General features: G+C 53.9%; 2 protein-coding genes across 9 annotated transcripts in view; one reads left to right on the top strand and one right to left on the bottom strand.

Annotated features, from left to right (window-relative positions):
- The window catches only part of MYO9A (myosin IXA), a 164,555-nt gene extending 152,430 nt beyond the window's left edge, over nt 1-12,125 (top strand). For 6 of the 8 annotated variants that reach the window (XM_071568066.1, XM_071568065.1, XM_071568072.1 and 3 more), the window contains 11 exons: nt 70-181; nt 1,000-1,061; nt 2,885-3,077; nt 3,534-3,662; nt 3,977-4,082; nt 4,471-4,602; nt 5,726-5,849; nt 6,644-6,697; nt 8,683-8,885; nt 9,049-9,191; nt 9,583-12,125. In XM_071568066.1, coding sequence (XP_071424167.1) covers nt 70-181; nt 1,000-1,061; nt 2,885-3,077; nt 3,534-3,662; nt 3,977-4,082; nt 4,471-4,602; nt 5,726-5,849; nt 6,644-6,697; nt 8,683-8,885; nt 9,049-9,191; nt 9,583-10,058 — 1,734 coding nt within the window. In that variant the 3' untranslated portion in view covers nt 10,059-12,125. The remainder of the gene's footprint in view (nt 1-69; nt 182-999; nt 1,062-2,884; nt 3,078-3,533; nt 3,663-3,976; nt 4,083-4,470; nt 4,603-5,725; nt 5,850-6,643; nt 6,698-8,682; nt 8,886-9,048; nt 9,192-9,582) is intronic. The other 2 variants (XM_071568070.1, XM_071568074.1) reach the window with 1 other exon arrangement.
- Nucleotides 12,126-13,616: 1,491 nt separating this feature from the next.
- Nucleotides 13,617-18,160, bottom strand: NR2E3 (nuclear receptor subfamily 2 group E member 3). Its single transcript, XM_071568400.1, has 8 exons — nt 17,971-18,160; nt 16,865-17,015; nt 15,940-16,043; nt 15,602-15,856; nt 15,336-15,517; nt 14,900-15,131; nt 14,720-14,825; nt 13,617-14,644 (listed from the first exon to the last, which is right to left on the bottom strand). Exons 1-8 carry the CDS (start codon nt 18,026-18,028, stop codon nt 14,512-14,514), a joined length of 1,221 nt encoding a protein of 406 aa, XP_071424501.1. The 5' UTR covers nt 18,029-18,160; the 3' UTR covers nt 13,617-14,511.
- Nucleotides 18,161-23,824: the final 5,664 nt, after the last annotated feature.

Raw genomic sequence — 23,824 nt, forward strand, 5'->3', positions numbered from 1 at the left:
TATCTCCCCATTCTGCAGCAGAATGAGCATCCAGCTCCTTTTCTCACCACACAACCTTTGTCCTCACAGGTGGAAGAGCACAACGGTCACATTTTCAAGGCAACTCAGTACAGCATCCCCACATACTGTGAATATTGTTCCTCCTTGATCTGGATCATGGACAGAGCTTCTGTTTGTAAATGTGAGCACCCCCTCTTTGGTCCTTCTCACCTGCTTGTATCACAGGGATGAGTTTTGGAATTTGCAACTCCACTCTATTAATTTGGGGTTTTTTTTGCAGCTGAAGAGCTTTTGGGACAATTCTTAAGGGTTTCTGAAGCCAACTAGTGAGTCCCTCCCAGCAGTTATCATGGCACAGTTAGTTTTGTGCTCTGTGTTACACGTCCTGTCCCATCAGGTCATGTGGTCACCCTGTTGGATCAAACCATATTGAAGTGTCACAGTCAGAGGGATGGGAGTCAGGTGTGGAAAAGTGTTCTCAGGATGCCTCTGGGGATCCTGACCATGGCAAACCCATCTGGCTTCGCCTGCTTGACCTCTTGGCATATGAATTTTTGGGGAGATCAGGAAAATGAAAGAGGGAGGATGGGAAGGGGTGATCCATTGCTTTGGTTTTTCCACCCTTTCTGTGACTGGGTTGGCAGCATCAGCCTTGGGGTAGTTCAGGGCCAGTGCAGGAAGAGCACAGATTAGGTGCTGTTTCCAACCTTTCTGAGGGCATCCATGTCTAATAACTCAGAGTGACTCATGGATTATATTCCAAGTGGATCTATCAGGGAGGGTTTTAAATGTTTCAGGGACTTAAATGTGAGACCTTTCATTTTAAAGCTTCATTATTTTAGTTTGTGTAGATCTAATACAGACTTGGCCCCTGGAAACTGCAAGTTCAATGTGCTTTTGGCCTGCCAGCCCTGAGAGGAGCTCCTTAATCATGTGAATTCATATTTCTCCCACGATGTGACTTTTGGGATGATTAAATATCCCTTTTCTCCCTTGCAGTGTGTAAATATGCTTGTCACAAGAAGTGCTGTCTTAAAACCACAACCAAGTGCTCCAAAAAGGTAAATATCTCCTTTCTTTCACTAAATTCCTTCCCGATGGTGAGCCCAAGGTTGTGTGAAAATTATTGGAGGCACAGAACTCGATCTAATGCTGACAATAACCCTGCTGTGAGCAGGAGCTCGGACCAGAGAACCCTGGAGGTCTCTCCCAGCAGTGCCTGGGTGTATTTTGGGAATTACGCAGCGATGAGTCACTGCAGATCTGCCCAGTCATGCAGGAGACGTTGCAGTGTCGTTCCCTGCCTTGGAACCACGCCGAATAATAGGAATTTGCCTCATTTTATGGCTTTTAAGGAGTTGGAAATGGGAGGTTATTTTTGGAAACACTGGTTGTTCTTCACCCTTCTGGTCCCTGCTCAGGTCACAGCGTGGTCCCCAAGCCAGGAAGGGGCATGGAGGATGTTCTGTCGCTCCCTGTCCTCCTTAAGAGGGGAATTAAATATTGTTTCCCAGTTTTAAGGGTATGGAGAACAGGGAATGAACGCAGCAGGTCGTCCTGGCTAATGATGAATCATCAAGATTTGGTGGGTTTTCTTTTCCACTGCTTATTTTGTGCCCAAGAGAAGGATAACAGAGGCAGGAGAATAATGTATGCAAAGCTTTGTCAGCTCCCTAGGAGGCTTCTCAGAGGAGTCCAACCTCCATAATACACAGCCCCCAGAAAGCTGCAGGAGTACATTGTTCCCGAGAAATAATCTGAATATATACACTGAAGACATAGATATATATGAATATATTTGTATTTTGAGTACATAGATTATTTTTGCTGCACTGCTTCCCTTTCTGGCACTATTTCTGCAAGAGCTGGGAATGCCTCCTGGTGAGTTTCTGCTCTAAAATCTGGAAGTTCAATGAGATCTCAGATTTTTTTTCCAGAGTAGCCCAGAGATTCTTGCAGCTTTCTTAGGGTTTCTCTGCACAAGGAAGTTCTTGTGCTGCACACAAGGAAGAGGGTTCACCAACTGCCCACTTGGGCAGTTGGAAGTTCTCTAGGAAGGCTCCAGCTTCTCTGTGCTTGGTGGATTCATGTTATTAGGGTTATTTTCAGCGACAGGGAGCCCCAAAGCATCAATTATGAGAAAGAAACAACATAAGGCTCTTCCACACATCTTCTCATGAGGTTGACAGGATGGATGGAAGGATGGCATTGAGTAGGAAAAACAAAAATGCAGGAGTGAGTGTCAGGGGAGCTGGGGCAGCACCATCCTGCTGATGACTGGGTTTCATCTCCCCTTCCCTTTGCTGGGACTGAGATTTGTGTCAGTGTTTTATTGGGTCTTTTGACTTTTCCCACCTGGAATCTTGCATGCAGGAGGACTTTGTTCACATTTGAACTTACCAGATACCAACTCTCCAGTGAATGTTCCCAGCTGGCAAAAGGGTCCTTCCTGACAGGTGGAGATGGGTTCTTTTGGCTCCTATTTTGGCACCATGTTCGCTCACAGATATTTTGTTCTTGTCAATGTTGGGAGCTGGTTTAAGAAGACAAGGCTCAAATTTACCTGTTCTGCTTCGTGCATCGTCTTTGGGGGGTGGAATCATCCCTGGAGATGGTGCCCAAGGGACAAGAGGTGGAGGAGGAGGACCTGTATTGGCTCTGCCAGCCTGAGGATATAACCACAGTGGGGTGGCTAAAGAAAGAAACCCCAAACGTTTTTACTTGAGTTGCATGTCCAGGGGCAGATTTAGCACTACAAGACACATGTCCTGTCCTCTTGACACACAGGTTGCCTGGATCAGCTGAAGGAGTCTGGAAGCAGCTGGATCCAAGCCCTGCAGCAATCCTAGAAGGATCTAACCCCTGTTGTGCTTTCCCTGTGCAGTACGACCCCGAGCTGTCGCCGCGGCAGTTTGGGGTGGAGCTGTCCCGCCTGACCAGCGAGGAGCGGGCGGTGCCGCTGCTGGTGGAGAAGCTCATCAACTACATCGAGATGCACGGGCTGTACACAGAGGGCATCTACAGGAAATCAGGGTCCACCAACAAGATCAAGGAGCTGCGGCAAGGCCTCGATACAGGTAAAGGGAGGGGGAAAACCACCTGGGGAGGAAGGACTGCAGGCTGTGCAAGGGGTGCGTTCACAGCACCAGCCAAAACTCAGGTCACCAACTTGTGCATTTTTGGGTGCAATCCATGAAAAAAGTCATTCTAGATGGGAGCAAATGTAGCAACTGATGCCAGCTGGGAAGGAGATCCTGGTCCTGCCTGAGATTATTCACCCTGGAAAATGCATTTCTCTCCAGTGTTACCACATGGAGCTGAAATAAGGTGCTGGGTTTCTTGCTGTCAAACACAGTGTGGTTTTGGGGTGGCACATAAGCGTGTTCCATCAAGGAGCAGCTTATCATGGAATGATTTGGGTAGGAATGGCCCTTTGAAGGTCACCTTGTCCAACCCCCCAGCTTCACCAATGGTTCATATTAATTATTGGCTTTTGCTTTTTTCCTTTTTCCTCCACCTGCTGCCGAACCCAGACATTGATAATGTGAACTTAGACGACTACAACATCCATGTCATTGCCAGCGTGTTCAAGCAGTGGCTCCGAGATCTGCCCAACCCTCTCATGACCTTCGAGCTCTACGAGGAGTTTCTGCGGGCGATGGGTGAGGACCCTCCTTCACTCTCCCATCCCCTTGGCAGGGGGGACCACTTCTCATGCTCAACTTTTTCTTTACTCATTGGGCCCAAACCAGCTGGTTTTGCCAAAATATATTTATCTAGTTTCAAAGTCTGTTTTTTTGGTTTTCGGTCTCAATTTTAATCTCACCTTTGGTGACTTTTGCATCACATTTCAGCAGATTTCAGCTCCAGAAGTTCTATCTTTTAAGTAGTAAAATTAAACAAGTGTTAAAAAGTATCATTCTAAATAAGAGGAAGAAGTGGCAACTGCCCCTAAGTGCTGGTGATTTCTCCACAGGCCTCCAGGAGAGGAAGGAGACCGTGCGGGGGGTGTACTCGGTCATCGACCAGCTCTCCCGCACCCACCTCAGCACCCTGGAGCGTCTCATCTTCCACCTGGTGAGGTACGTTGGGCCTGGACAGCTTTAGGGAAGGAGAGGAAATAGCTGAGGCCGAAAGCAGGAGACAGGGAGGAGCTTTCAGGTCCATCATGTCTCCCAGGAGGTGGCCCCAGAGCTGTTTCCCTAAATGATGGTTAGGTATTGATGAGCTCATGGTTCCCACGGGTCTGTGGTGCCTCTCACCTCTGCAGGGACAATTTTTGGGTGGAATATGTTGGTTGTTTGCCTGCCTTGGGAACACCTGAAATGTGTTCTGGTTGGGTTTTCTCCATGCAGCAGAGCAAAGTGAGACTGCACCACAGAAACACCATCTCGGTGCATCCGTGAAGAGGATGAGGTGCAGTGGAGGTGCCTTCACCCCTGACTTCTCACTTAATCCCTTTTTTCTCAGGATTGCCCTCCAGGAGGAGACCAACCGCATGTCAGCCAATGCCTTGGCCATTGTCTTTGCTCCCTGCATCCTGCGCTGCCCCGACACGACGGACCCGCTGCAGAGCGTCCAGGACATCAGCAAAACAACCACGTAAGAGCACAGAGCTGCACCAACCCCACCCACAGCCTGACAGCCCTTGGGGTGCTCAGGGGGCTCAAAAAGTGACAGCTTTGGCATGGACATCAGAAACATGGAGAAAATGCACCTTCACAAAGACTTCTCATATCGTCTCAATCCCCAAGAGGGTGTTAAATGGGGATTTTTGAGTGATGAAGGACCCCCAAGAGCAGATCAACCTCTGCTCCTGCTCAGCTCATCTCATCAGGAGAAGGTGGAGCTTGTACTGATGTTAATTTTTTGGCAAGCAGGTCTTGATTCTTACTTAGTTTTGGCTTTTTCACTGGAGGGAGTGAGTTGTTTGGTCTGCAGCAACATTAATATTAATAAACTTAGATTTGTTCATGATGTTTGCCATAACTGCAAAGGTCTTACAGAGGAAAAGCAAAGCACTTGCCCAAATTCAGTTTGGCTCATACTAAATAGATTTTAAAATAGATAATGGAGTCAATTATAGTAATGGGAACCCTCCAGTGAAGGGCTGGGCTTCCGAAAGAGGTGGTTTTACCTCCAGGAAGTATTAAAATTGTTGAAGACCAGAACGTGCATGGAGAGACAGCTGGCAGGAGCACTTGGCCTTCACTGGATTTCACTGTAGCTTCTCCCTTAGGCTTTAGCTCCAGCACATCCTCTCGTTTTATTACGAGGAAGGGCTCATTTTTTCCCCAAACACCCTCCTGAAAGCATTAAAGTCAGCTCAGCTAAACAAGGTGCTGCAGCATCACTGCATGCAAGCAAGTTGTCCTCTCCAGGTTGCTATTTCCTTGATCTCTCTTCCAAGGAGGAAAATTCCTCTGGTAGGATCCCTGGTGATATTTAATTTCTGTGGTTTGTGTTCCTCAATCCATCTGTAGCCCATTATCATTCTTTATAGGGAGCTTTCCACTGCCCTCTGGGTTCCAGCTGGAACTTTCTTCCTCTGTGCTTTTCTATCGGGGCAGATCTTCAGAATAATCCTTTCCTTGTAATAAAATGAGAGGATGTGCTGGAGCCAAAGGAAGAAGCTACAAGAAACCCTGTTGAAGGACAAGACAGCTCAGATCAAATCGCTTCCTCTTCCCACTTTGTCTTCTTTTGGTTGTTTTTCCCCCCTCAGTTGTGTAGAATTGATCGTCATCGAGCAGATGAACAAATACAAGGCTCGTCTCAAGGACATCAACAGCCTGGAGTTCGCAGAGAACAAAGCCAAGAGCCGCCTCTCCTTGATCCGCAGGTCCATGGTGAGATGCCAGAGCCCTCTCTGTCCCCTCCTGTCCTCTCCTTGCCCCTGAAGCCACCCTACCTTATCTTCTCCTGCTTATTTCAGCCTCCCAAACCCCTCACAACCTCCCACACCATCTCCCGCAGGACAGGGACCCTCAACCCCGTGGTGGCTCCTCACCTTTTGCAGGGAGTTTTACCAAAGCACGAGGAGGTGGGAAAGGTCCCTGGAAATGTGGTCACTCCAGCTCAGATGTTTCTTATCAATGTTTCCACCTTCATGTGAGCTTGTTTGGTCCTGAGTTGAGTCAAGCCTTTCATTTGCTGGCTTGACATCGCCCCATGGGAGACCCGGACCATTGTTTTTTGTGCTCAGTCGCATTATCTGAACGCACAAGGAGCTTCCCAAAGGCTCTCCCTGCTCCTGCATTGCCTTTTTGGGAGCCTCGAACCCATCTCATTGAGCTTCCATGCTTCCCGGGGGGCCTGCGGATGCACGCTCTGCTTGGCTTGCCGGGCTGCGGGAGAGGGACGGGCTCGGCGCGGCGCCGACATCCCGCGCCTGTCTGAGCCCCGAGCAGCCCCTCTGCTCCGACCTGCCCACCGTGATCCTCACGGACACGTCGCTTCTGCTTCCTGGGCACGGAACGTGAGCAGGGGCTGCCCAGGGCTGTGGAGCTGGTGCTGCAGCGCCGCCCCGCTCACCCCAGTCGGCACAAACCAACCCCCCAAAAGGAGCAAGGCGGGTTTTGGAGGGGCGGCGGCATGTGCACTCTAACCTTCTGCTTTCCTTTTCATCTCCTCTCGAACGCAGAAGCCCGTACTAATTGCAGTTAGATTTATGAGCATAACCCGCAGTTCAATCCCGGTATGTATGACGGCAGCGCGCCCGCGTCCCTCCGTGTGTGTCACCGCCGCTCATTCCAGCTCTGTCCCACCGGCCATTGTCCGTGACGTAGCCGCCCGGGCCCCGAGCGGGGGCTGCTCCTCAGGGCCTCCCGATCCTCCCGCAGGTGCCCCGGGCGCAGGAGTTGGGGACGGCCACGCTCGGCCCTCCCTGCACGCAGCTCCTCAGAAAATTGCCTCCTATCCCTCTTCCCTTCCTCCTTACTTTATTTTCTCTTTTATTTCCTTTTTCCATCCTGTGCTTCCTTCTTTTTTGCTTTGCTTGACTCATCCCTTCTCTTCCTACCCTGGTTTCTCCTCGTTCAGGATGCGTTTCAGCATCGTGTTGCTTTCACAGTGAGGCTGTTCTGGAGATGGGGGAGAAAACCCCTGGCTCAGATGCCTCAGGGAGCACGAGGCATCCAAAGGTCTTCTCCAGCTCCTTGGAGCTCCACCCCCTTGAACACAAGGTTGGGACACCCAGGTTTGAACTGGGAGTGGTCCAGCAACCCCTGTATTCCCCAGCTCCATCACAGGTTGACTTTGAGTTTCCAGTGAGACCACCATGGGCAAGAAAAGTGCCTGCAGGATTTTTGGAATGCTCATGGAACTGTTTCTCTCCCTACCAAGTTCAGCCCATGATGCTTCCCCCACATCTTTCATCATCTTTGAGGGTCAGGAGATGGAGAAGAGCAAAATTCGAGCTCTGCTCCCCTGATGCTGAGCATGGCGTTTCACAGGGGCTTAAATCCACGAGCCAGTGGGATCTTTGGGATCTCAGGGATTTTGGCTAATAGGATTCAGGGAGCTGCACCTCAGCTCAGGAGACCACGTGAAAGGTGTCGTCAGAGGAATGCCGGGGCGCAGGAGAGGCTTTGCTGATGGAGAAAGATCTCTGAGATGTGACGTTAAAAGATGCAAAGGGTTAAAATGGAAAGGAAAAAAGGGAAGCTCCTTTATCCTGAAAACCTGCTCTGGGCATGTGGGTTATCAGGAAGAGCCAGGGATGCCACAGACACAAGGGAGGAAAGTTGTGTTGCAACAAGCTCTTCAAAGAGATGCAGGTTCAGCCTGGGTGATGGTTGTCAGGGCAGGTGTAGCAAGTGATGGGCATCTCTGAGGTCCTGGTTACTTCAGGATGTGGAATTTGGGAGATGGGATGGCTGGTCATGGTAACAGTGAAGGTAAAAGCTATTTAATGTCTGTCATGTCCCTCATCTCCAAAAATCCATGTTTTCCTTCTGCTCCTTGGAGCAGATCTGTAGAGCTGGTCCTCACATTAAAACAACTGCATATATAATATTCCTCCATATGCACCAATCCCATTTGAGTCCTTATTTTAATATTTAAAAAATCAGGTGGTTCTTCAGATCTGCTTTAAATGTCCCCATTTAACCCTGGGCACAAAATTCCTCATTTACTGTCTTATAGCAGACCACTGGAGGTGGTCGTGGTTTCTGGATCTCTTGTATGTGAGGTCAGAGCATGGACAATATGACTGTGAGCTTCTGTTTGCTGAAGGGGTCAGTGGAGACCCTTGTGATGCTCGGGAAATACCAAGGGTGAATGAGGGAAGGATGTGAGACTTGATCTAAGGATAAAGCAGGAGCCTTGGTGTGCTCCCACCCACAGCCAACACAACCATGGCCGAGCTTCCCCTGGCAGGGACTGTGAGCTTTGTGGGAACCTGTCCTGCCACCGGCTGGGCGTGCTCAGAGTTGCACTTGGTCTGTCAGCGTCATCCTCACCACCACCATCTTCACCACCTCCGTCCTCAGCCCCTCCAACATGTTGAGTCCTGGTATCTCTCCCAGGTTTTTGAGGGTCTGGGGTGTGTCTGCCAGTGGCATACTGAGGACCGATGGCCGGGGCCATCTTCTTCACTCCTTGCGAGAGCAATGTGGTTGGCGCCTGAGTGTTTGCCAGATCACCTTGGCTGGTGATGGTGACACTGTTGTCTCTCTTCAGGGCAAAGGACGCGTGCGGCGCGGCGCCTACCCCAGCCCGGCATCCCCCGTCACCGGGCGCTTGCCCTCGGTGACAGACGTCCCTGAGGAGACCGTGAGCAGTGAGGACGCCATGGAGATGGAGGTGACGGAGCAGCAGCAAGTGGCCATGCAGCAGGAGGAGAAGGTGCTGACAGAGCAGATCGAGAACCTGCAGAAGGAAAAGTGAGTCTGGTCAAGGGTCCAAACCACATCCCCAGACCTATGGATGTTGCTTGGCATCATGACTGGAGGCCTCCAGCCCTCCGTGATCTCTTGCTGTGCACCCCTCTCTTCTCCCCACCTTTTTGGTCCCATTGGTTCAGTGGGACTGGGTTGGTTTTGGCAGGGAGGAGCTGACGTTTGAGATGCTGGCACTGGAGCCCCGCGCCTCCGACGACGAAACCCTGGAGTCCGAAGCCTCCATCGGCACCGCCGACAGCTCCGAAAATCTGAACTTTGACTCCGAAGGAGCCATCTCCGATCGCTCGGGTAAATCCAGGCATCCTTGGGTTTATCATGGAATGCTTTGGGTAGGAAGGGACCATAAAAGGTCACTTTGTGCACCATGGACAGGGACACCACGTAGGGTATATCGGGGTTTTCTATCTCTTTGGGAAGGGTTATGTGGGGATTTTTAATTCGTTTAAAGCCCGCAGTTCACATGGGTGCAAAGAGGAGGGTTAAGGGTTAAGCCGTGTGGCCCTGGGAAGCTGCGTGGTGGTTTAGTGGGAGGTGACCACTCCTCCAGTGCCAGTGACGCTTCCTCCAGCAAGATGCTGGGAACACTGTCTTGGCTTCATGGTCTGTCCCCGGAGAGCAGCGCCGGGCTGGTGGGTGCTCTCGGGGTGTTAATCCGCCCGTGGTCCTTGTGCCCCTGCAGAGAGAAGCGTAGCACTTACGTCCCTGCGCCCCGCCAAGGCCGAGGGGCCGAGCCGGCTGCGAAGGCACCCCAGGATGCGGCCGGACTCTGCGGACCCGGCCGACGCCTCCATCTCCTCCTCCTCCCAATCGTCCACCTCCTGCTTGCCCCACCTGCCCCGGAAGCGCTTCCAGATGTACTCCAAGTCGCCTTTCTACCGAGCGGGGGGACACGGTGACTCCCCCGAGCCCCGGGCGAGCCCCGAGGGCTCAGCAGGACCCCTCCGGTACCCCGAGGACCGGCCGCAGTTCACCACCCGCGGGACGTTCAACCCGGAGAAGGGCAAACAGAAACTGAAGAGCGTGAAAACTTCGCCCCCCAAAACCAAAGAGCCCCCGGACGGGGGGACGGGAGGGGGACGCAAGAGGAACCCCGAGGCCGATTGCGCCGCCGCCCAACCCCTCGTCCTCCTGGGGAGCAACGAGTTCATGGTCTGAGGTGCTCCACCCGGGGCCGCCTGGCGCACCGGGGCGTCCTCCCAGTCGGCAGCGCTCCCACGGCCTCCTCGTTAACGCCAGGAGGATGAATTCTTAATTACAAAGGCCGGGGGGGATGGTTTTAACGGTGGCCTTAATGGTTGGGGGGTTGAGACCTTTATGGGTCGGGGGTTGGATGGGGATGGAGGCACCGGCCGGCCCTGCGCCCTTCCCCTCGGAGCACCCGCGGCTCGGAGCACCCATCGCGCCGCCAAACCCTTGGGCCGAGTCGCCCGTCGGTAGGAGAAAACCAAGCCTAAGAAAACCATGGGAAGGAGATGAACCAAGCCTAAAATCCCACGGGATCATCCGAGCCGGCGCCGGCTCCGCTGCAGCCAAGCCCTCCGCGCTTTCACCGCACCATCCACGCCAACGCCGAGCGCATGGAAAAGCGTTAAAATCTGCCAAAAATCACCGTTTTCCTTTGGGGTTTGATTTTTTAACGTGACCTAACCACCTTTCCTCTTTTTTTTTTTTTGGCGACCATCAGTATTAAAAATTAATAATAATAATAATTAATAATAATACTCGAGGACTACTTGAAGCGATATTTGTTTATATGCCGGTTCGTGGAGTTGAGTGTAAATATATATATTTTTATTATTTTTTTTAATATTTTTCCCCAGACAGAACTTCTTTTTTTTTCTTTTTCCTTTTTTTTTTTTAATTATTATTATTTTGGGGCCGGGGAGGAGGGAAACGACGGGCTGAGCCGTTCCTGGTGTCACTGCTGCTGTCACCAACTATCACTCAATAAAACAGTGAGTTTTATTGTCAGCCAGAAATCCCTGGAGGTGTAATTAGCCCATCACAGGACTAATTAACAATGCTAACTAACGACTCGGCTCTTAATCCCTCCCGTGTGTCGTCATCGTCGCCCTCGGTGGCGTCTGGAGAAGCTCCAGGTACTGGAAAACCTCTGGAAAGGCAAAATGAGGAGCCCTGGGGCACTAATTAGATTAATTGGGGCTGAATCCGTCGCTCCAGGTGGGCTGGGCATCACATCTGTCCCAAAACGCCATAAAAATGGGGGAAAGAGCTAAAATTTGAGTTTTCCGGAGTGTTTGGTCGTTTCCCGGCGCCCCCGGGTTCTGTTGGACCCTCGGGCTCTCCCCCCGCCCAAAGGGCCGTCGCTTCCCCGGGATGGTTTATTTATTGGGGTTATTTTTTTATTTGATATTTGAAAGTCCGCTTTTGTTTTAATCTTCCCTTTCTTTGTTTGCCACCGGGGCAGTGACAGAGGCCGGGGCGGCGGGAGCACAACCCGGGAGAACAACTGAGTCATTCCCCTTCCAAGGGGAAAACAGGAGGAGAAAAAGGGATTTGGGGCCGGCCCGGGATGCTCCGGGAAGGTGGATGTGCCCACAGCGGTGAAGGCTCCTGGGGAGCTGCCCCGAACTCCCTGGGAGCTGGAATGAGCAGGAGAATTCCAATGCTCGGGGCCAAACCAGCCATTTGGGAGCCTCTGGAGCCAAAACCCCTGGAATTGCCCCCAAAGCAGATCCCTGGGAGGCTCCAGCTCATCCTCGGGTTTCTTGTCCCAGTGGGATGAGAGCAGGGAAGGCAGATCTGCTGCAGGCAAATATATATATATATGTATCTCTATTTCTTTTGGTCTATACATATACTTCCCTTATATATAATTTATATATAAGGAAAATATATTAGAAAGAATATATTATATATGTAAAGAATATCTCTAACAATATATATATTCTATATATAAAGAAGATATACACAAATGTACAATTAAAAAATAACACAAAGAAAGATTATATATAAAGACTAAATACTTTGTATTTTCTATTTCTTTTATATATAATCCATATTTATATATAAAGAAATATATGAGATATATACTGTGTATATATATTTCTTTATGTATATATGTTTATATGTTTATATATATATATATATAAAGAAGTATATCAAGGAAATTAATTGTGCAGTTCCTGATGTATATATTTTATATATTTCTATATATAAAGAAGTATATATAAAAGAAAAGTGTGCTATATATAAAGAATATTTATTACTTTATATATATTTGAATGTATTTCTTCTATATGTAGAAACATATTTAATATATGTTATATAATTTAAACATTTACTCTATGTTTAACATATATGTTTACATATGTTTCTTCATATGTATTTATATATTTCTTTAGCTAAAGAGTGTAATTCTCTATAAAGAAATATGTAAAGGAAATATATATATAAAGAATATATATTTTCTCTCCCTTTATATATAATATAGAGAGAAAATAAATTTCTTTATATAGAGAAATGTATGGAATATATATAGAATATATAAAAACTATATTTCTTTATATATATAATGTATTTGTGGTTATTTATATAGAAAGACAGAAATAAAAGAAATATATACATATATATAAATATATCTGAAATCCAGCAGGAGCCAAGCAGGACTGGGGGATAACGGGATGTTCCAGGGTGTCCATTCCCGGGCTCTCCCACCGCTCCTTTGGATACACTTGGGGCCCGAGGGGCTTTTCCAGAGGGGAATGTGCTGACACTGGAAAGGAGAAGGGGCTGCGAGGCTGAATTATTGTTATTTTTCATGGGGCGTTTTCTAAGTAATTTATAATTGTGTAAATGAAACAAAGGCTGTATTGTCAGAGGGTTTATGATCCCGCGCTCGGAGTCTGTAAAAACGGACACAACCAGAGAAATAAACGTGTCGTTCTCTAAAGGCGCAGAATTCCCGGTGGGACGCGGCGCTGTCACACACCCCCATCCCAAATTCCAAGGACTGGGAGGGGTTTCCTCCTTCCATCAGTGTGTGGGTTTTCCCGATCCCCCGACCCCGCAGGAGTGAGGGGCTGGGCCGGGGGATAATCCCATTCCCTTGGGATTATTTAGTACTGATTATTCACATTCTGATTATTTATGGTCAGAGAGTTTCTGTTTCTCTTGTTTGATATTCACAGTATTTATTTCTATACAGATTATTTATTTTAGTTAGATTATTTATATTTAATTTATAGCCAGATAATTTATTTCCTGTTGATCTATATTCAGATTATTTCAGATAATTTCTATTGAGAGTGTTTATATTCAGTTTATTTTCCATTTATTTAGATTATTTCAGATTTTTTTATTTTATTTCCATTGACATTTAATTCAGATTATTTCCAAACAGATTATTTAGATTTATCTCATTTACATTCTGATAGTTTATTTTCTATTTATTCCTATTCAGATAATTTAGTTTCATTTTCTTTCTCTTCACATTATTGCTATTAATTCTGATTGTTATTGGTTATTGATTATTCTGATTTTATACAGTCAGATTATTTATATTTATTCAGTTATATTCAAATAGTTTATTTTCAATTCATTCAAATTATTTCAGATTATTTAGTTTCATTTGATTTTCTTCACATTACTTCTATTAATCGAATTTATTTTCTGATTATTTAATTCCAAGATTATTTATATTCATTTTATATTTTTTTATATTATTCCTATTCAGATAATTTATTTGCAAAGTGTTCCTATTCCGATTATTGATTTTTATTGATTTCTGCTCAGGTTATTTCCACTCAGCTGGTCCCGCCCCCTCCCCCGGGGGGGACCCAGATCAGTGTCACTTCAAAGCCCCTCTTTATTCCCAGTAGAAAATGGGGGGACACAACTGGGAGCCCCCCGGGACATGAGGATGAGTGAAGTGGTGGCAGGAGGGTCCTGCACCCCCAGACGGTGTCACCCTCTGGCCGGTGTCACCCCCAGGCTGGGGTCACCCCCAGGATGTCCATCACTCCAGGCTGGGGTCACATCTGGGCTGGGGTCGCCCCTGGTGAGTGTCACCCCAGGCTGGAGTTACAGCCGGGATGTCCATCCCCCCTGTGGCCACTGTCACCTCCAGGCTGCCATCACCCTCAGCCGGTGGCACCCTTGGTCCTGTGTCACTCACAGGTTGGCACCACCATTGGTGAGGTGTCATCCTCCACCAGCATCACCCCTAGGCTGGTGTCACCCCCAGGCTTGTATCACCCTTGGCCATTGTTACTCCTGGCTGGTGTGACCCCCAGGTTGGCATCATCCCTGGGCAAGTGTCCCCCGGGTTGGTGACCCCCCCGGGTGCCAGGAGTGCCTTGCCTGGGTTCCTCCAGCATTTGGGACAGAGACACTATAGAGACAGAGACACCCTTGAGCTGCCACCCCAGTGAAATGCTCTCAGGGGGACACTCAGGGACATCTCTATGCCACCTGCTGTCCCCAGTGGAGCTGGTCCCACCTCCCAGTTGCCATCCCACAGTCCTGGCCACCTCCCTGGAGACAGGACCATGGGCACCTTCACACCCCAGGGTGAGGAGGCCCAGGGTGGGGTGACAGGGAGCCAGCACAAGGTGACAAACAAGCCAGGTGACAGCGGGGTGGGGGGTCAGTTCTTGAACATGTCACACAGCAGCTTCTCCATGGGGGTGTTGCCGATGGTCCGGCGGAAGAAGAGCAGCTCCACGCGCTCCGAGGAGATGAAGCGCAGCGCTGGCAGCAGCAGCAGCAGCTTCCCAAACCTGGGGACAGGGCGGTGGCCATGGGTGTGGGTCCCTCCCCTGGCATCACCAACAGGGACATGGGGACAGTGGTACCTGACAGGTTGTCCGGGGTAGTGGGAACGGTTGTGCTGGCCCAGCATCACCTGTGACTGGTCCTGCAGGTTCTCCACCTGCTCGGGGTCCTTCAGGCCACGGGTCTCTGCGGGGACAAGGGGGTGACAGGGTGGGGTGGGAGCAGGGGGATGACCAGCTGGTGCTGGTGGGTGCCCTCACCTGGTTTGAAGAGCACCACGGCCTTCATGCAGGCAAACTCAGTGGGGTCGACAGCCAATGCCTTGAAGCGGCCAAGGGTCTCCTGCAGTGCCCGGACATCCAGGGCGGCCGGCAGCAGCTTCCCGGGAGCTGGCTCGGGGACAGCCAGCAGTGGGCAGCTCTCCAGGGGCATGGACCACTGGATGGCACAGAGCAGGAACAGCTCGCTCCATGCTTCCTCCAGCAGGATCACCTGGGCAAAGCAGGGGGAGCCCCAAAACCTCCATCACCCCCAAGCCTCCAGCACCAGCAGCCACCACAGGGGGTTGGGCTGAAGAGCATCTTCTATGGGAGGAGGCCCAAGAAGGTTGTGGTGATGCTCCAGCCATCCACAGCCCACTGGCTGCCTACATATTGTGGGGTCCATGTTGCCCCATAGATGGATCCCCAACCCCACCTGGTCACGGAAGGGGAGGTTGGAGAAGACGGGCAGGTTCTTGGCCCATTTCACGGCCATGAAGAGGAGCCGTGCTGAGGTCTCGTAGATGTTCTCGGGGCTGGCTGCCGGGTATGGAGCCACCTGGTACTCGCCGGTCGCCCGCTCTGGCTCACTGCCTGTCACATCCACCGTCTCATCAGCTGCGGGGATAGAAGAGGGTGCTGGTGGTCACCACAACACAGGGACAACTCCCACCCATCCCCTCCCCACTGGCAGCCACCCACCGTCCTCAGGCTCCAGCTTGGCACAGGTCTCGGCCGTCATCAGGCTGGCCATGAAACGATGGTTGGAGGGTGGTGTGGGCGCTCGGGGACCCGGGGTGACAGTGACAGTGGCACCGGGACCACGAGGAGCAGAACAGGGCGATGGGGGCACCTCACATGTGGCGGCCACGTGCTCAGGGGGCAGCTCAGCGTCCAACTCGATGCTGTCCAGCCGCACCTGGGCTGTGCTGCGGGGCTGGCGCTCGTTCTGCACCGCTGCGGCGACAAGGTGGTGTCAGCACCAGCCACTCACTGTCACCCCCTGCCATCCATCACCGTGTGTGTCCCCCCCCACTCACCATCCTTGTTCATGCCAGCCTGCAGGCACTTCTTGAGCCGGCAGGCCTGGCACTGGTTGCGGTGTGCCTTGTCCACCGGGCACAGCCCCGTCCCCGCCTGGCACCTGTGGGGAGAGGTGGCCCCTGGTTTGGACCCTGTCCGTGAGGAGGCTCCTGCTCCCATGGGTGCCCATATCTGGGGGTGCTTTGTCCTTGTTGGGTGTCTTGTCCCCCCCACCATGGTTTTCCTCCAACCAATGAGTGCCCTACCATGATGGGCACCCTGTCCCCAGTAGGTGTCCTGTCACCAGTGCCTGCCCTGTCCCCCACCACGGGTGCCCCATCCCAGTGAATGCCCTACCGTGATTGGTGTCCCGGCCCCATGAGAACGCCCCAGACGCTGCACCCCCCAGTGCCTCCCCCACTGAGTACCTGTCCCCTAGTTCCTGCCATGCTTGGATTCAAGTCCCCGAGGGTCCCTGCCTCACCCCTTGCCCATGCCCTGGGGTCCCTGCCATGCTGGGTGTCCATCCTATGGGACTCTACCCCACTGGGTGCCTGTCTCCAAAGTCCCTGTCTCACTGGGTGCCCATCTCCCTTTGTCCCTTCCCTGCAGGATGCCCAATCCCCTGGCTCCCTATCCCAGTGGGTGCCCATCCCCTGGAATCCCTGCTCTGCTGCGTGCCTTTACCCTGCTGGGTACCTGTCCCCCCACTGCTGCCCCACTGAGTGTCCATCCCCTGTATCCCTGCCCCTCTGGCTGCCCATCCCTGGGATCCCTCCCCTGCTGGGCATCCTTTCCCCATGGTGTGTGTCCCGAGGGTCTCTGCCCCTCTAGATTAATGTCCCCCTGGTTCCTGCTCCCCTGGCTGCCCATCCTCTGGGGGCCCATCCTGCTGGCTGCCTGTCCCCCCACTCCCTGCTCCATGGGGACCCCCGTTCCCACCTGTAGATGAGCTTCCTGCGGACGCTGCGCTTGAAGAAGCCGCTGCAGCCGTTGCAGGCGTAGATGCCATAGTGCTTCCCACTGCTGGTGTCCCCACACACCTTGCACAGCAGCACCGGGCTCAGCGCCTTGCCCGGGGCCGGGCTCAGCCCTGCGGGAGTGGAGCCATCATGTTGGGGGTGACTCTGGACACCCCATGTCCCTCATCCCTCCCACCAGTCCCTGCTGCCTCCCAGCATCCTGGCAATGGGGTGGCTCCATCTCCTCTGCTCCAGCCCAAGGACACAGATGGCAACACCTCAAGGACTCCACACAGGGCTCAGAATCACCCCAGCACCCAGGGAGATGCAGGATGTGCTCTTAGATGACTTTTAAAAAACAAAAAGGGATGGGAACACCAGGCGAGCCAGTGAGGAGATGCTGAGCATCCCAGAGGTGGGCTGCAATCAGGGCTGGGAGGTGTCCAGCAGAAAGGACAGCTCTGGGGACATGGGGCATCCCAGAGAAGGGTCACAGCAGGAGGCAGTGGGAACCCTGTAGAAGGGCTGGGGACCACGGGGATCCAGGAGAGGGTTGTGACTGGGGACCACAGGCATCCTGGAGAAGGGACATAGCAGAGGATGGCAGGGATCCTACAGGAGGAACACAATGAGTGGATTGGAAACTGCAGGCATCCTGGACTAGAGAAGGACCACAATGGGGATCCTCAGAATCTTGGAGAAGTGTGACAGTTGAGAACCCCAGGCAACCAAATGACCCTGATGGGGACCCTGGGCATCCAGAAGAGGGATCCTGATAAGAACTCTGGCCATTCTGGGGAAGGATGACAATGGACAATCCAAACACCCCATGGAAGAACCGTGATGGTGAAGAACTGGGTGTCTTGGAGATGGACCATGATAGGAACCGAAGGCCATGGCCACATTGGGAACCCCAGGCACCTTGGAGCTGGACTGTGATGGGGACCCCAAGTATCCCAGAGGAGAACCATGAAGAGGACACCCAGAATGACCACAACAGTGGCCCAGCCATCCTGAGAAAGCCCCCACCAGTGCCCGCGGTCCTGTCGAGCTGCCCCCGCTCCAGCAGAACTTTCTATCTCTTACCTGTGGGGCTCTCATCCAGCCCGGCGCTCACCACCGACCCCGCCGGAGACGTGGCCATCCCGGACCCGGCGTTCCCGACCTCTCCCTGTCCTGTCCCTCTGACTCCGCCGGGGTTGGCCTGGCGAGGCGGTGGGTGCTCGGACAGCTCTGCGTCCAACGGGGCTCTTGCCTTGCTCTCTTCAAGGCGGCTTAGGCGGGCGCTGTGTAAGCAGCCGCCTCTTTGTCACCCTCTTAATCTTTAGTGTCTGCGAGGGGCGGGGGGGGATCAATCAGCCACGCGATGAAGAATTAAAAAGGTGCTGAGCCCCAGACCTGTAACCCTAAACCCCGCGACACCCAAGCCACCCCCCCGCGCGCCGCCTCGGGCCACCATGGGGGTGTCACCCTGTCACCGCGTGTCCCCCCCCCCCCCTCAGCACTGCGAGGCTGAGATTGCGGCAGAGGTGGGAGATGGGGCTTGGGGTGGGGACCCCCATATGTGTGTCCTCCCCCCTTGGGACCCACCGGGTCCTGTAAGCGCATAAGCCCTTCACTAAGGCGGTTAGAGGGGAATAACGAAAAGTGGTAATTAAGGGGGGTAATTTCCCTACCCCCAAGTAATTAATTACCGGCCCTGATGGCGAAGGGAGGGGGGATGCTCAGTGGGGGTCCCTCTGTGCCTCAGCTCTCCCTCCGGGGGGCGGGGAGGCCCCCGCGGGTGTTGGGGCTGCTGACACCGCAGCGGGTGGGGGCCAGGTGGCCCCCGGGGTTATGCAACCACCGCTAAACCCTCGCGGTGACAGGGCAGCACAATTTGGGATTTGAGGGCTTTAGCCGCTAAACCCCCCCTGCCCAGCTGAGGGGGGTGGCGGGTGGCCACTGTCACCCGGCCCGGGCTGTCCCCAGCGATGGGCCAGGCTGAGGACAGGGGGGGCCCGGCCCGCTGTGTCCCTTCCCTGAGGGGCTCAGGGGCGTTGCTGCCGGGGAGGTGTCCCAGGGGACAGGCATTGACAGCACATCCCTGATGAGGGTGGGTGGCAGTGACACCAGTGGATCCGCGGGCTGGGGCTCACCCCTCAGGCATCTCTGACTGCTGTGCGGTTCCATCCCCACTGCCTGCAGCATTCCTGCGTCCTCACTGCACTGCAGCTCCATCAGCCTCGCCTGCACCATTGCTCCATGTTCCTGTGTGCAACATCATTCCATCACCCTTCCTGCCTGTACATGGCTGCACTGTCCTTCCTGCCCATATATGACTCCATCCCTGTCTGCACCTCAACTCCATCCCTCCCTTCACCATGGCTCCATCCTTGCCTTCACCATGGCTCCATCTCTGCCTTCACCATAGGTGCATCATCCTGCCTTCACCATGGCTCCATCCCTGCCTTCACCATGGTTCTATCCCTGCCTTCACCATGGTTCTGTCCTTTCCTTCACCATGGTTCTGTCCCTGCTTTCCCCATGGCTCCATCCCTGCCTTCCCCACAGCTCCATGTCCCCAGCCTCCTGCAGGCCTGGGACCCCCATCCCCCTGGGGTGTTCTGTCCCACCCCACAGTGCCCGCCCTGACCCAGATCTCTGACCGTCGCCATCTGCAGCGCGGCCGCCCTCCTCCCGCGGCAGAATTATGACGCGGGGCTAATGCATTGGGAGCAAGCTGCCACCTGCCCTGCTTGGCCCTCCGGTGCCTCCAGACCCTCACCCATGGGTGAAACACCTCCTGGTGCCATCTCTGAGGGTGCTGGAAGCACCTGCACCCCGGGGTGCCAACCTGTCCAGGGGTGACACAAGGACCCAGGTGACAGGGCACACCGGGCAGTGGCCAGCGTGGCGATACACGCTGAGTTGGCTAATTTGCCTGTCCCCTCCTTGCCGTCGGGTAAAAGCCAGCTCCGGAGCAGGGATTTGGGAGGGGGATTAGCCAGGCCAACCATCTGCTGCCAGCCAATCATCAACACCCCCAGGAAAGCCAATAATTACAAAAATATGGTTTCCCACCCCGTTTCTCCACCACACCCAGCTAGGCACTCGCCCCAAGGTGGGGTCTCTGTGGAGCAGTACCCTGTCCCCTCCTGGGGATGAGCACCCAGCTGGGCACCCATGGGGGCTCAGCCCAGCCTGTTTTGGGGACCAGCCCTGATGCTGCGGGCCAGGGGCTGTGGGTGGTGGGTGGGGGTGAAGGAGCAAACGTTAAAGCCCGCAGCGGGGTCGTGACTCGGCTCGGTGACAGACGCTGGGGCAGATGCCACAGGATTACTCAGCCTAAAACCTTGGGATCTGCCCCCCTCCTCCCCAGCAGGCAGAGAGCGTTTAATTACTAATTTACTAATTACCCAAAGATGCTGGTGATGGGCTTGAGACCTGTGGTTGGGAGCAGCCCCAAGGCTCCAGCCACCCTAATCCCACTGGCCACTGGGAGCTGGCGGATGTGCCTTGGCCAGAGGACAGCTCAGCTGGGGACATTGGGTGACCCAGGGAGGCACTGCAGTCCTGGCAGTCCTGTGCCTGCTGGTGATGGCATGGCCTAGTGTGGAATGGGAGGGAACAGAGGGAATAAGAAGGGGGTGTTGGAAACCAGGAGAAGTCAACAGCGATCAAAGGCAGATGGTGAGGACCCGGAAGGGATGATGGGGACCATGACAATAGGCACCAGGAGGGGATGATGGAGAGCAGCACAGGACAATAGAGACCATGTGAGAATGATGTGAACCAGGAGGGTGTGATGGGTGTGATCAGGAGGGGATGTAATAGGGGTGGATAGGGATCATGAGGGGATAGTGAGGACTGGGATGGGATGATGGGGACCAGGAGGAAAGAAGATGAAGATCAGGAGGAGAGGATAGCAACTGGAAGGGGATGATGGGGACCAGAGAGGGACAGGAGTGACAAAAAGGGGCCAGTGGATCCCAGAGAAATTATGAGGACCAGGAGATGGTGATGGAGACTGAGAGGACACACTAGGGACCAGAAAGGGTGTGATGAGAATCAGATGGCACATCAGGATGGCACAACAGGAACCAGGAGGAAATGGTGGTGTTTAGGAGGGGACAAGACCAATCAGGAGATGACATGAAGGTCCAGGAGAGTGGCTGCAGGACTGGGGGTGGCTGGGAAGGGTTAACATGGTTGCCTGCTCTGAGCCAGGTCCAGGCCAGGCTCAGGTTTCAGCTGTAATTAGCTCTTGTTTATTGGAGGCTCCTTGATAAATGATTCTTTGGAGGTTGCCCGATGACAGAGGGTGACAGTCACCCACCCGAGCCCTGCCAAAGCCTTCACTGACCCCCGGCACAAGGATTAAAGTTTAATGTGACTCCAGAGCTGACCCCGGTCATGCACCGCCCCTGGGGACATGGGGCTGGGGACAGGCTGGTGGCCCTCCTTAGGACATGGGGCTGGGGACAGACTGGTGACCACCCAGGGCCAGAGGGTTTTGGCACCAACAGGTAATTTGTCACCACCTCAGTGGCCACTGGCTGTCAGCGTATTGTGGCCACAGGGCTGTTTCGTGACTCCTTTGGGGTCACCCAGGATGTTTGTGGATGAAATGTCACACCAGGTTGGATTTGTCCCCCTGGGACTGGCCCCGCATGACGGGCACTGTGCCATGGTGTGGCCAGTCTGGGCACATTCCTCAGCACCAGTGGAGCCATGTCCTGTTGCCAAGAGCCGCCAGGGTGTTCACTGGGGCGGGTTGAGGTTCTGTCTCACAGCCACCTTCAAAGCAGCAGCAGCTTGGGGACGACAGTGGAGTGAGAGGACCTCGGAGGTGTCCCCATGGTGAGGAAGCAGGGCATGGCACAAGTGCCAGAACTGGCACGGTGCCCGAGGCCATGAGTTTTGGCAGGGTGACGTGTCACTGCAACCATTTGGGGACAGAGAGGTCCCCAAGGTGAGGCAGGCATGGTCCTTGTACCCAGCTCTCCGGACATCATGTTTTCTCCTTGCAGATGAAACTCCTCGCCCAGGTAAAGGGGGAGCCAGCAGGGAGGGCACCTGCACCCAGGTAGTCCCACCCCTCCACCGTAGCATCCAGAGCCCCTGGGGCCCATGGCTGGGACCTGTCTGGTGCTGAGTCTGGGGGGTGGGAGGGGCCAGAAGGGCCTAGGAGGCTGCTCTGGGCACACAGAGGTGGGTGCTGTCTGGGGTGGGTGCTGGCAGGGATGGGTGCTGGCTGGGGTGGGTGCTGGTTGGGGTGGGTGCTGACTGGTGTATGCTGGCTGCGATGGGTGCTGGCTGGGGTGGGTGCTGGCAGGGGAGTGCACAGAGGTGGGTGCTGGCTGAGATGGATGCACAGACGTGGGTGCTGGCTGGGATGGGTGCTGGCAGGGGTGGGTGCACAGAGGTGGGTGCTGGCAGGGGTGGGTGTCAGCAGGCAACAGGTGTCACCAGGGTCTTGGTCCCCATCTTGCTCTGCCCCCTCTCCCCCACAGGTGAGCTCCTTCGTGCAGACCCTTCAAGCCCCTGACTGTCTGTTCCTCCAGCCCTGGCACTGGCTGGGCTCCTGGGTGAGACACGTTTGGGGGTGCTGGCATGGGGACCCCACCAGGGGCTCGGGCAGGGATGTGGCAGCAGACCAGGCAGAGGTTGAGCCATGCATGGTACTAGTGCCCTGGGGCTGACGCCTGGTTTGTCTCCCCAGGTGAGCAGCTCCAGGCAGGTAAGTTCTGGTGTCCCTGCTGTGCTCTGCACTGCCCATCTCAGCCCTGGCACAACAGGGCCAAATTCTGCACATCCTGCCTTTCCCTTGGCACCCATGGGTGGTCAGCACCTAGAGGAGATGGCCCCTTCCTGGAGAGTTTCCCATCCATGGGACCCTGGGATGCAGGATGTGCCAACAGGTCGGTGATGCTGCCAGTGTCCCAGGGGCACCAGTGGCCCTGAAATATGGCCGGGTCCCCAGGTGGTGGCCGGGGCAGTGACCACAGCAGGGTTCTTCCTCTGTGAGGGTCTGCTGGGACAGCACTTCGATGTGGTCCCCCATGGAGTGGCTGAGCCCCAGCCCGGGGATCTCTTCCTCTTCCCACTGGCCTCAGGGGGCCCCAGCTGGTGGAGTGCCCACGCTGGCATCTACTGTGGTAATGGGGAGATCATCCACCTGGAAGGTGAGCCCCGGGAGGTGTCATGGCATGGAGACATCCCCATGGAAGGGACATGGGGTATGGAGTCCCCTTTGCCCCGCAGGCAGCTCGGGGATGTCACCATCGGGGATTGTGGCCAAGCACGGCAAGAATCACCTCCTGCGAACACGGGGTCCGGCCAAGGTGCTCCGGAGGAAGGGAGGGATGGATGTGGCTGCCCTGCAGCGGCGGATCCGGGCGGCCATGGAGCAGGTGGTGGAGTACAACGCCATTACCTGCAACTGCATCCACTTTGCCCTCGCCCTGCTGGGGCTGGGCCACCTCGCCAGTGCCATGGTGGGTGCCATGGCCAGAGCGGGTGCCACCGCCCTGGGAGACCTTGACACCTGTTCCAGCCAAGCATCACCACAGCCTTCCTTCCTTCCCAGGTGTCACCAGCGCTGCAGTGATGGAGGTGGTGGTGTTCCCAGGGGACATGTAGGGCTGGAGCATCCTTTCCTGGGCTTTGGCATCCATCTTGTGTAGCAATAAATGGTTGCATGGAGACCCTGTGCCAGCCCTGTTTGATGTGTTGTTTTTTCACTTTTCCCAAAAGTTGTTATCGAGTGCTGTTCCACTGTGGCACACCCTGGCGGGAGTGGCTGTTCTTTGCTCCCTGTGGCCTCCTGAAGACAGAAATCCGCCTCTTTCTTCATTGGTGCTATTTGGTTTTGAACACAGAAATTAATATTCTGTGGGCTACTGGGTTGAAAATGGGCCAAACAGCTGGACCGGATCCGGCTGGAGGCCAGTCATTG

The sequence above is a fragment of the Pithys albifrons genome, chromosome 13 (assembly GCF_047495875.1).
Source record: "Pithys albifrons albifrons isolate INPA30051 chromosome 13, PitAlb_v1, whole genome shotgun sequence".
Taxonomy (NCBI): Eukaryota; Metazoa; Chordata; class Aves; order Passeriformes; family Thamnophilidae; genus Pithys; species Pithys albifrons.